We start from the raw sequence: 13070 nt of genomic DNA, 5'->3' as shown, positions 1-13070 counted from the left end.
TTTCTGTGAAATATGGCAACATAGAATGTTTTCTTTATTTGTCTGGCATTAACTAAACGTGTAATATTCACTCACATATTTTAATGGTCTTCCTATATAAGGCCGGTGTCGGTGTCAGATGTGATCGGGCTGCCAGATCGTATCACGGTTGCCTAACGAATACGTCCCGCGACAGGATTGGCTGGAAATGATCAATAAAACTAAGACTATAAACGCAAATTATATTGAATAAATAATAAAATAGAGCAGGGGTGGCGAGATCCGGTCCTCCAGGGCCGCAGTCCTGCAGGTTTTTGGCTATTTCCCTTCTTCAGCACAGCTGATTCATGATCAGCTCATCAGCAAGCTCTGCATAAGCCTGATAACGATCCTGTTAATTGGAATCAGCTGCACTTCGAGCAGGGAAACCTCTAAAACCTGCAGGACTCCGGCCCCCGAGAACCGCAGTTTGCCACCCCTGATAGAGTGACTAAATGATAAATACACAAAATAATTGTCTCAGATATGATAAATATTGTCAGTTTAGATTATTAATGTGTTCCTATTATCATTAAGACTGTTATTTTGTTATTGTAATTGATTTGTGAAAAGCTAAAAAAGAAACTAAACCGAAGCTACCTTCGTTAGCGCTGCTGTACAAGTGCAAAGGCGGTTCAATCTATTTTTTTTTCACTCTTAAAGTATCATGCTTTTATATTTTTAAGTTTATTTATGTTTTTACTATTTTAGTCCATAAATGTTGTTCTTTTGAACAATTGTAAATGAACAATTTCCGGACAATCCTGTAGCGTGACGTCATCTGCAGGCGACCCCCGATACAATATGGCAGCCCGATCACATCTTACAACGACACCGGAATGAATTCCAAATACTCTTGTTAGAGGTTACATGTTCTTTTATAGTAAGAGTATTTTAAACACAGTGTCGCATTTCAGTGATAGGTGGGTTCAAATGTGCTTTATTTTGGAGAAGAAGGCTGACAGATGTTGCATGGTTGTCTGCTGCTGTATCGTAAGCGGTTCAGAAAAAAGCTGAATTAATTAATTAATCACACTCGCACAGTTATAAATAACATAAAATAATATTAGGGTGACGCTATTTATTTATTCTTTTTAAAAGGACAGTTGGCACGGCCTCGAAATTCTTAATACATTATAACCATACATTATAACTTAATGTATTCCTTGTCTGTATGGGTATTAGGGCTGCACAATATATCGTAAACATATCGATATCGCGATTTTGGCCTATGCAATATGCACATCGCAAAGACGTGCAATAAGTTTGATATGGAATTTTATGCTTTTATAATTTGACCAGTCAGATTGCCATGTTTATTTGTTTGACATTTATTAAACATAAGAGCCTTCAATTTTTTCAAAAGCTGACCATGCGCCATTGCGCCTTATAATCCAGTGCACCTTATATATGGATCAATCTTGAGCCGCAACAGGTCTTGCTGTCAAGACGCTGTCGGTGACCCTGCACGATCGGTGACGCGCAAGCGCAGAAGATCCCGCCATCTTGCATCGCTAGCTAATGCTAATACTTTACCTCAGAGAAAATATTAAAACAGCTGTTTATTCATTTTGGTAGTGAATGGAGTTGTTAGAAAGCTGGTTTGTAATCTATTAATAAACTTTGACTGACCTATCTGACTGTTTTGTTGACATTCCCTTTAGCGCAGCACCATCTAATGGATGCATAACGTAACCGCAGCCTCTACTGTAGCGCCTTATATATGGAAAAGGTTTTAAAATATGTCATTCATTGAAGGTGCGCCTTATAATGTGGTGCGCCTTATAGTGCGGAAAATGGGGTACATAATAAAAATGTAATTTCTTTAGGTACATGTTAAATATCACAATAATATCGATATCGCTATGTTCAGCAACTTTTTCGCATATCGCATGTTTTTCCAATATCGTGCAGCCCTAATGGGTATAAAACAAAACAAAAAACACAACTGTCTTTTGAAGTCTGACAAATTCATAAATCATAATGTTCTAACTTCTAAGCCCTTTTTTTAAAAAAAAATAAATTGAATTTGATGGGGGCGGTATCGCACCTGCACCACGATCACATCTCCGGTTTGTGTGTGCAGAGCCAAAGTTCTGGGCCACAGAAAAGTTCATGCTGCTCAAGCTGTGGAATTACGAGATAAGAGTCCTCTGAGTCCCGAAGTAAAAACTAGACCTCCCTTTGATGTAGTTTCAATCACATCAGGTCATATACTGTAAGACTAGTAGGGTTTTAAGGGTTGCTGAAATATAGTCAAAATACTATCAGCTTTGTGGCAATATAGGTTTTAGCACAGAAGACTGTGTTTCCAAGATAAGCCATTCCAGTATGCCCCAGGACTACAGAAGGGTACTGAATTGTCATCAATGAGCACCATTTTACCATTTTTATGTCCTCCTTATGGCAATACTTCTTTATATCATAGTGACAAAACTAAAACAAAACAATTATATGTGTGAAATTGTTGTTGTTCAAATTATTTCGTCATAGCTACCTTGTCGTTCGTTTTCATTAGATTTTCTACAAGTGATCAAAAGAGAGAGGATTGGCATAAAAAACAAAAAAAAACAAAAAAAACAATTGTACTGCAAATAATACTGTGAAATGACAAATGACAAAAATGTACTTTACATTATGACTCACCCCACAACCCAACTGGAGTGTTTTTGAAAATGCAATGTCTCCAAGCATGGGATGTAAGCACACGGAGCTGCTCAGACACAGACATATAATTGACTTTTTGCTATTTGAGGTTTTATCTCATGAAATCGATCGGTGAAGTGTTTGGGACAATAGTAGTGTGTCCTTATTTTAACTCAAATATAACATCCTTTACAACAGGGAAAATGTTGAATTGTGGCTCTACAATAGAAGACTAGTCATGGCAACAATGTAAAAATAATACTGTAATAATTATGTCCTGTTCTATGTTTAAAATGAGAGAAAACAGCAATATAACAAGCACCCTTTTTTAAGACAATAAAAATGGTTTCACATTTTTCCTCTTTGTATCCCTCTTTTTCAGGTTCCTCATAGTTATGGTTTGCCTGATTCTCAGCATTCTCTCAACCATCCCCAGGCATGGGAAATATGCTTTCCCGGTGCTCTTCTGGTTGGTGAGTGTTAATTTTGATTAGCAAATAGAGACTGTCCTAATGAATCAGATGGTCATGAATAATTCACCACTTTAAAAAGGAAGGGATGAAGTTGTTAATGTAAATAATGTCATCTTAATGTGAAGTTTCAAACCAAACCAAGTCAAACTTTTCTATGTAAATTTTCTTTGGAGTCCAACATTTGAGCTGCACAAGTTATTTAGATGAGAAGCACGGACTGATTCTGATCAATGTTCGCTCTGAAGACTTGCTTTCAGACAAATGTGTCTGCAAACAAGCTGTATTGTGTTGGATTGTGAATTAATTGTGACCTCACAGGGTGGTGAATTAACATTGTATCACCATGCACCACACCGAGTTTCTTGTGCATGACTTGTAGTCATTTCTTAAAGATTTTCAAAAAGAGGGTGTGCTTTAATTCTTCAACCGTGGGGTGGTTAGACAAAAAGATGTCGGAATGCTTTAATTGACACCTAAGAACTGTTGTGTTAACATTCATTTTACCTCTATGCACACATTAGCATTCATAACTGCCATGATGTTATAAGTTGAAGTTTCTAACCCGTATAATGTCGAAGTGACACTGAAACACAAAGTACTTGAACTCAGTTGGTGTCTTACTGCTGTTTGTGAGTCTACGGAGTTCACGGCATTTTCCTTTGGATATTTATATTCTTCTCTAAACACCCTGCTAATAAAAGGTCCTTCTTTCAGAAAAAGATGACTTCTTCCAAGTTCACACATGCCTGAGCATAAAACTCAAATATTCCCATGCAGTAACAAAACTTGGTTTTATATAACCATCCGCAACAATGCAAAAAATAAAAAAAAATAAAAAATAATCATCATAAGGAAACTGTATGACCTTTGAATGAGAATTACTTTGGTAGATTGACAGTGTGGGTGGATGAATGAGAATTGAGAATATCACCATAAAAGTAGTAATGTTTGAAGCATGGAGTGTCGAGAAAACATAACAAGCATAAACAGGAAATTAACTGTCTAAAAACTTGAACTTTTCACTCAAATGTTTGTATTCCAGCATAGAGTACGTTGTACTTTTCTAAGGTAGTCTGTCAAAGTCTGTATTGTTTGGTTTGATTTAGTTGCCATGTTTTCCTCGTGTCTCGCTATGTCAATTTCTGAATGCAAGTATATAAATATTCCAGTACCTTCTGCACAACTTGCTGTTCTCTAATAAGGATCTGAGTAGCAGAATTTACATCAGATGTTGGATTCATGAATTGTCCAGTACATTTTCAAGTATGTCCACTTGTATACCTTTCTGTGACTCTTGCAGTCGCTCATTATCTCTGTTGCAACCTGCTGATGACACTCTTGACTAAACCGAGAAACTATTTTGTGAAAAGCTTAACCATGGTGACGTGCTGTTGTTGATTGTGTTTGTCTCATGATGTCTTCGAAATGATGAAGACTGTTTACATCCAATTAAAACCAGGAATTATTTGATTCAAGGATCAAACACATGTGCATTTCCACATGTTGGTGTAATTATGTGACTTAATTGATCTTTTTTCCAATCCATTTGTCCTTTGGACACTCCACCGGAGAAAAAGGTGTAATTGTTTTCGATTTGATTGTTTTTCCACAGTGATTGTTTTAGATGATTTTGATTTGATTTCTTTATTGAACATATAAGCAAACAGCAGAAAAACAGAAATTAAAAGAAAAGAAAACCCCAATAAAATCATCAATGAATCAATCAGTTTACATGTTCAGAAGGGAGTAAGAAGAAGTTAAAAACTTATCTAGTCCTACCCCCCTTACTTTATATATTTAAACTTATTTCATTATTGATACAATACTAATTTACTATTTTTTTAAATAAAATGTATACACCTGGTTATATATACAAGTGCACACAAATCATATACCCATACTCACATGTACAATTTTCATACTCTGGTCTGACGTAAGTAATTTGTTTAACTTTACTTGTAAACATTTTTTTTAAACTCCAGAAGTGAGTCACATTTTCTCAGATCAATTCCCAAATTATTCCACAAATTTACACCTTTTACGGATACACACTTTTACACACCAGATACACACCTTTGTTCTTGTTTTAGTTTTTGTACTTGTACCCCTTATGTCATAAGGACTGTGTCTATTTTCAAACGTCTGAGTACTGTGGCAGAGTAGATTATTATAAACTTTGTACATTATTTGTGCTATTTTAAACTCAACCAAGTCTTCTTCTTGGTTCTGTATATTTTGATCGATTTATAATTCTTATAGCTCTGATTGTTTTTGACCTTGATCATCATATTTATATTTTTGCTAATAAACTGTGCAAAGTGTAGATAGAAGCAAATGCTGTATATGTTTTAATAGACAGCACTTGTGCGGCTTTATTTCTGTTGTTGATTTTTTTTTTTAATTATCTGAGTTTTTTTTTTAAAAATCTCATTAATGACTTTAAGGGCCCACAATAAGTGTTTTTACCAACACACACTAAATACACACAAAATGCCTTTTAAATATCAAGAAGCCAAACTTTGCCAAACAACTTGCTTATATCTTTGTACCTTCAAGGTTACATGTGTGGTTAGCAGTGATTTATTTACACGGATGTTCAGCAACCGCATTTGCATTTCAATACACGTTGCCCACTATCATTCTGAATGGCTCTCCATTACAAGAAATGATGAAAATCACGGCAAGTACAGTACATTGGAAGTCTTTTGAAAGACTTTATCTTGCCAGGTTTTTCAATGTATTTGTAACAACTATGGCCGATGGCCCAATCCACCCTCTAATTTTCTCAAAACAGGATCCAGGCTTGGTTAGCTTTGCAGGTGGTCATCCAACCACCAACAAGGCTCTTTTGAAGCCGCTGACCAGGTGACAAAGGAATGTATGCGTCTGCCGAAGGAGTGTATTCAAGCCCGTCTTCTCGGAGCCCGAACAAATGGCTCCAATGATTTGGAATACACAAATGACCGATCAAAGGAATGTTCATGACTTCTTATCAATCACAAAGGATATTCTGGCGTCTCGCCCTTCCTGGAACGTCTAGATGGAGCAACAGCACCGCCAAGTGGTGAAACTTGGAACTATCCTTAGTGACAATTCACATAAGTAACCGCATTTTACACAGTTATACCATGATAATTCTTGACAGACAACTGAACTACGAATGATTCATGTTATATCTTTGTGTGTATGAACATCCTATTTCATTTGTACTCCATAAAGAATGAAAGGTAATCAATATCTCTCAGTTCAGTCAGATTAGACAAGTAGAAGTTACCTCACAACCCAGATAGCAAAAGATGTTTATTCAACGTTGAATTAGAAAAGAAAAGCACACCACATTCACATTGATTGTTTGAGTCCTGTGCTGCTCATCACCTGCTGCTGCGACCCGGTGACATCGCACGCTGCGGCAAGCCAACTCTGTGTGATGATTTTTGGTTACGGTTGAAGATTGATTGGTCAATCAACATTGATTCAACAGCATTATGTTAACATTGAAGTTTGTGTTTAAAAGATAACATTGAATCAACGTTGTATTTTGGTTGAATTAAAACGTTTGAAAGGTCAATGTTTAATTAACGTTGAATCTATGTTTGCCCTTCTCGTTTTTTTTCCCCTTCAGCTGAGAAATTGACTAGGAGAGGGGGAGGGGAAGTATTTTGGGGACAGGTTGGTGGGTGGGGGGTGTTAGAGTCTTTAAACATTTATAATAAATATAAAACATAAAGCTAACTACTTCGCGGATTTCATTTATTGCGGGTATTTTTTGGTACCTAACCCCAGCGGAAAACGAGGGAACACTGTATTTGCAAAACTTGTAAATTATTTGAATGTACTCGAAACACCTGGCATTTCCACCAAATAAACTGTACACGTTAGAGTTTCTAGTTTGTGCATTTCAGCCCAGTCATCAAAAATATGTGCCCACATCCGGCATAAGTCCGGCACAGGTGGCATTCAGTCGACACTGGCATAAGGCATGTGGGCCGAACATGGCCCAGGAGCAGCAAAGGTGGCACTGGTTTGACTCTGGCAAACAGGATGTGGGCCAGTTGCTGTGTGACGCATCTGGCCCAGCTATCAATTTACAACTCTGGGCCACATATGTATAGCCAGTCTTGTCCCACTCTTAAATGCAGTTTCAGATTTATTTATTTTTTCTACACACATTTTTTTTACACATACTTATTTGCATAACAGATGTTAAGAAGAATTTTAATACATCATCACACAGACATTTCAATATGTTTCTGGTCAAACAATCAAAGTTTGTGTGTGAATTCTGTGAACGAACTTTCATGAAGCTTCCAGAGAGAAGTTGTTCGAACGTGCGTTCACCATTTCTTTGTAGCGATTCAAGGGTAAGTATTTAATTTTCCTATGTTTTACATTTGATATTTTATGACTTCATATTGACACAACTACTGAATTGACTTCACAGACATTGGTGTGTGCGTGCGTGCGTGTGTGGTTATCTAAATTTTCCCGTTAATAGTTTCAATGCCATAATATTTAGTTAGGTGCACTCACTGGCTGATCAGAGAAAATCTCATTTTATCTGACCAGTTTTGTTTCAACCTGCAACGCATAAACTTTAAGTCTAACAATTCTAAAATAAAAACAACTATGAATATTCATATGAAAGAGATAATTATTTACATTTAGTGGAAATCTGATTCAGAGGTAAAGCTTTTAGGGGGCAATATTGTAATGAAGCTATTTTATTGAGACGCAACTCTGCGAGTATAATCATATAAAAAGGTACCAAATTATCACTAGCACCAAATATTACATTGTTCTGGGATAATATTCAGCTTGTATTGTAAAATATGCAGAGCTTGAATTATGTATTTTTTATAGTGCTGTGTGATATGTACATTGTGTGCATAATATTATATTAAAAAAATACAAAAGAGGAATGACTTATGCGTTACACACATTTCCCAGGTTATGTTTTAAAAATCTATTATATATCTCATACAATTTTAATTTCATCGAGTTGATTTAAATATCTACTGTACTTTCTAACGTTATTGGATCGCTGTTCCACAGTACGCCACTAGATGGCGGGACATGCTACTAACCAGACTGACACACACAGTCATACACAGCGTAGAAGAAGAAGAATTTCAAATTGCCGACAGCCGTGCTAAGAGCGGGAATCCAAACGTCGACGTTCTGTGTTTCAGGTCGGTAAAAGTTACATTAAATAAAACAAATATGTATCACCATGTCCATTGTCAGTTGGGTCGCTAAGCATATTGGTCTTTAGAGGTGGTTTTAGTGAAGAAATTGTTTCGAATGATCCTAAACGTTGAAGCTAAGTTGCTAATTCCGACGGCCTCTTAACAATGAGAGTTACTACAAGCCTATCTGTGTGCTATGTTGCTGATATGCTAGTAAGCTAACGAACGGCACTGAAGGCTACAGGAGCGTTTACATGAAGAATGTATCTTTTTTTCAGTCGTTTTTAACAGGCTGGTTTAACAGTTGAAGATAGAACATTGAATAGCGTTTTCTTTTAGGTTTAGTTTTTAAAGTAAATTAAGTCCACTTGTATAGTAATGTAAGGTTTATCTGTAATTTGTTTAACTTCTGTATATAACTTAATTCATCACGAAATCTAGTCGAATCATGCTTCAGGATATTTATTTGTTGAGGGAAGTAAAAGTATTTTTTAGTAATTACTAATTATTGAGCCTATAATGAACACATTTTTTTCACACTGTAATAAAACAAAGGTGTAAATGTTGTACTTTGTTGCTTTTAATATCATTTGTTGTCTGTTGATGTACAGGTAACTTGTGCTGTTTTGACGAGTCACATGGCGTACAGGTGGTGCCAGCGTCTTCGAAACCAGATGGCTAATTAGTAATTTACTACTTATTCAAACTAAGACGGCATGTTGTACCTTGGCCAGAGCTTGGTGAACCTCTTTGGTAAGTAAACAAGTGAACAAACACTCAAAATATTCATTTCTAAGAATCTGAAGAAAGCTTAGGTGAACTACCTTTCACCACATCCAAATGTTGAAATTAGTGACAGAGAATATAACTTGGCACAGGTTTAATGGGGAAGGAGAACATGCAGAGGTCTGTCTTACCTATAAGGAGGAAGAGGGCAAAGTGCAAATTTTTTTAAGGTAATGTTGGTATGTTTTCAGAATTCATAATATAAGATAACATAATAATTAATAGAATATCGGTTGTGCTCAGGTTTCAGGCTCTGAGTGTTTCTTCAAAATGTTCTGTCCACAAAATCCATTCTGAGGAGTAGCGCAAGACAGGTAAATGATTCTGCGCACTGTACTACATGATTGTGATGATATTATTGCGGTAACACATTGCTGACTTGTACAGTAAGTTTGAAACTTACATGCTGTGTTGTTGATATTGTTTAGGTGCACAACTCACTTTTTCAAGACTACAAACACAATTACAGCTCTACAACAGGTACCTAGACCCATTGTTAATTTAACTTGTGAGTAATAATAACTACTATGATTATGAAAGAACACAATCACATTGTGAAAAAAAAATGTTGAACAGGGTCTTCTGTTTGTTTCAGGCAACCCTTTTTGCGGTGCTTGGGGACCAACCGGAAGAAAGGGAAATACTGTATTCGTAGTTGGTAAGTTTTTCAAAGGTCACTGTTGTAGAACCAAATCATCATAAATCTTAGCACACTTTTTTTTTTTTTTTTTTTTCAAATTTGTAAGGCATAATTATGGAGGACCAAAACTGCCAAAATTCAAAATAAATAAATGCCTAAATAAATAAATGACTAAATAAATAAGTAAATTACTAAAAGTGAAAGTAAAAACGGATGAAAAATATACAATTCAAAAATGAAATACAAATGTATTATTTTTATTTTCAGTTTTAGTCATTTAGTTATTTAATTAGTCATCTGGGGGGTGGAGAGGGGGTGATGTATATGAATATTGCAAAATTTAGTAAAGGTTATGTAATTTACTTCAAAGTAAAATCTTCAGGCATCGGGAGAATTCTATCAACAAAAGTTGAGTGCAAAAATTAAATTAATAATAATAATAATGTCGTCTCTCATAGATTAATCACCTGGCTGTCGTTGAAGGCACCAATTCGGACAACCTAATCAGACGGATGATGGCAACTGTGATGACAAATGCCCTGGGCTGTTAAATGAATACAACTGGGCAGGGAAGCAAGACAAGTGTTGCATTGGCAAGAAGGCATTCAAGGAGACAGTGATGCAAGACTGTATGTTTGGTGAGTTATCGCCTATGTAAACTACTTATTACAACACAGAGTTGTTTTTGAGCAGAATGTTCTGAGCTGCTTTCTTTTGTTGTGTAAAATCACTCCACCTGGGGTATGGAGTCAGAATCCTTCCAATACCCGAAACCTCGTAATAAGGGTTTGACTCTCCGAAAACATTTTTGTATAACTGAAAAATTGTTTTGAATTGTCCAAAAATATTTTTGAATGACTGAAAATTCCCAGAAAAAGCTTTTAAAAAAAAACACTAAGAAAAGACACATTTTAAAAGTGCGGCTCCACATAGACATTATTTATCTATTAATTAGAGAATGGTCAATTCCGAAATCAATGAAAAAAAACCAACCCCATCATTGATACTTCACAAAAACAGCAATTAGTATATGTATCTTTGTCTTTTCATTAATATATTGCAGTCAAGATGGACTCCATCAGGCCAGGGCTCTACACTAACTTTTCCACTACTAGCACTGGTGCGAGTAACATTTTTGGTTGCTCGCACAGCACAGGATTTAGTCGCACCATTATTTGTGGAGGTGCAGCATGACCTGGCTTAGGCATACGCAACTCGATATATTTGCAAAATATTTTATTGGAACACAAGGTTTGCCTGCAACAGCAGTGGCTATCAAAACAAGTCAATCATTTCTAATAAATTATGTCAACATTATTTTCTTTAGCTCAGTAAAAATCAGTATTTTTTTTTTTCTTCACCGCTACTCCCCTTACCTTTTCATCTTTATGCTGTCCTCGCTCCGAAGCTTCTAAATTTCACCAGCTAGACAGCGAGTTAACGACGTTCCAAATAACCAGACTTCATTTTCCTTTTGTGCTATTAATTTGAACAATGGCCTCTGACCATTACCCTCTTTAAGTCGTCGTAAAAATAGAAAATAAAATAAACAATGTACCTAACTATACACGACACACTTTCATGCTAGTAGCTAGTTACATTGCACATTCAACATTCTGTAATTGTCCTAATTAACTAAAATAAATCTACAGTGGTTTTTATATTGACATCGCATGTATTTACCAACATTGTCAAATTCAACAAAAAGTGGTACTTAATACTTACTGATAGTTACTGTAACAACAGAACAGCTTTTTTTCTAAAACAATAAATTGTATTGGATACTAACTCTCTTCTCTTTTGTAATCTTGTCTTTCAGTTGCTGCTCGACAGCTTGACCGTACACTGACTCAGCAGGACTTTGGTGTTACTGTCAAGCATTGGCTGCGTTTTGCTCATTAGCGTAACGGTGGCATCCCAAGCAATGCTGTGCAATGCTGATGTTGCTTGGACGCAACTGCGAACGCAAGTCAAATTTAGTGTGTCTTTTTATGGACTGACGTACAGTCAAAGTGAAATGGTTACCGCTTTATACACTGATGTTCCTACAGTTCATTTCATGTTTATTTCATTCCTTTGTCAAGAAAAAGAATAATACAATAAAAACAAACATTATTTGAGGCAGAAACCAAACGGGTGTTATTTTCTTTGCCTCCATTCTCCCCAGAATTCAGTTACAAAGTACTGTGTTTTGATTTCTAATAAATGTTTGAATATTAAACATATTTTCTGTCCTAAGATTTTCATACATATGGGGAAGTATGGTTAAGGAAAACAACAAGCTAATAATACATCCAAGTAAGTTGTAAGACATCTGCAGAAACACTAGGTGAAAAACATACGGTAACTTTTTTTTTTTCTAGTGGACTAACCCAATATTTTTTGTTAGTTTAAAAAAGTAGTTCTATATTAATGTGCATGATAATAGTAATAATAATAATGTACATTTAGATGTAAATTCCAATGTAAATGATGATTAACTTAAAACATTTATTCCTCACATTAATTCACTATAAAAATTAGAGGTGTGCAAAATTTCCGATTCTTAGATTATTCACGATTCGGCCGTGGAACAATCGAGAACGATTCACAAACGTCCAAATTCCGATTATATAAATATGCCAAGGGAAGCGAAACGAGCGAAAAGTACGCGGAACTGAAACGCAGTAGCGCGCGCGGTCTTCGGGACGCTTTTTGGGACGGACCGAGAGTACACGTCCACAACTCACGCCTCGAGATTCAAAACAACAACAAGCATGGCTGAGCTGACCAACCCACCTCTTCGTGAGATCAGACCTGCTCCGAAAAGGCAAACAACTTGAGGCGGAAGTATCAGCTAGCTGGCTGCAGTGCGTCGGTTAGCGTTCTACAGGGCGCCGCCCAGTGATACGAACGAACGAACAGAAAAGTAGTGGCTGGCGGTAATGGCGTCTGACTTTATTCAGAAAAGAGTATTGTGGTGGAAATGTATCACGCTTTTGAAAACAAATAGTTTTTTTTTTTTTAGAAGAAAAACGCTTTATTTCCGAGACCCCAGCCAGCTTGCTGGACTATTTTCTTTTTTATTTTCTTCTCGTCCAACGTCGAACCAGAACGCGTGTCACCGAACGCTGTCAGAAAGAAGTCAGTGCTGATCGCACACACGTGAGGTGAGGATCAAATTGAGATTCATGTTAAAAAAGCCGAACGATCCCATTAATGTTTACACGTTCATGTTTACACAAGTTAAAAAGCAGAAAAGCACTTGAGGGTTTTTTTTTTTTGTACCTCTGAGAAACTTTAATGTTTACATGTTCATCTTTACACAACTTAAAAAGCAGG

The 13070-nt window shown here is 36.2% G+C and overlaps 1 protein-coding gene and 1 long non-coding RNA gene across 3 annotated transcripts in view; both read left to right on the top strand.

Moving 5' to 3' along the window:
• Positions 1–13070, top strand: part of kcnq1.1 (potassium voltage-gated channel, KQT-like subfamily, member 1.1) — a 34142-nt gene that overhangs the window by 2708 nt on the left and 18364 nt on the right. Inside the window, exon 2 of the mRNA XM_077518826.1 lies at positions 3047–3137. Within this exon, the coding sequence (XP_077374952.1) occupies positions 3047–3137 (91 nt within the window). The remainder of the gene's footprint in view (positions 1–3046; positions 3138–13070) is intronic.
• On the top strand, positions 7554–11882 carry LOC144017764 (uncharacterized). Of its 2 annotated transcripts, none has more exons than XR_013283248.1 (8): positions 7554–8326; positions 8935–9076; positions 9202–9279; positions 9353–9423; positions 9538–9589; positions 9705–9767; positions 10208–10387; positions 11569–11882. It is a non-coding gene; the product is annotated as an uncharacterized LOC144017764 (long non-coding RNA). The 2 variants fall into 2 exon arrangements; XR_013283249.1 differs by having other exon boundaries at positions 7554–8536.

The sequence above is a fragment of the Festucalex cinctus genome, chromosome 4, assembly GCF_051991245.1.
Source record: "Festucalex cinctus isolate MCC-2025b chromosome 4, RoL_Fcin_1.0, whole genome shotgun sequence".
In the NCBI taxonomy this organism is placed as follows: Eukaryota; Metazoa; Chordata; class Actinopteri; order Syngnathiformes; family Syngnathidae; genus Festucalex; species Festucalex cinctus.
This window is presented reverse-complemented; position numbering and strand designations above follow the sequence as displayed.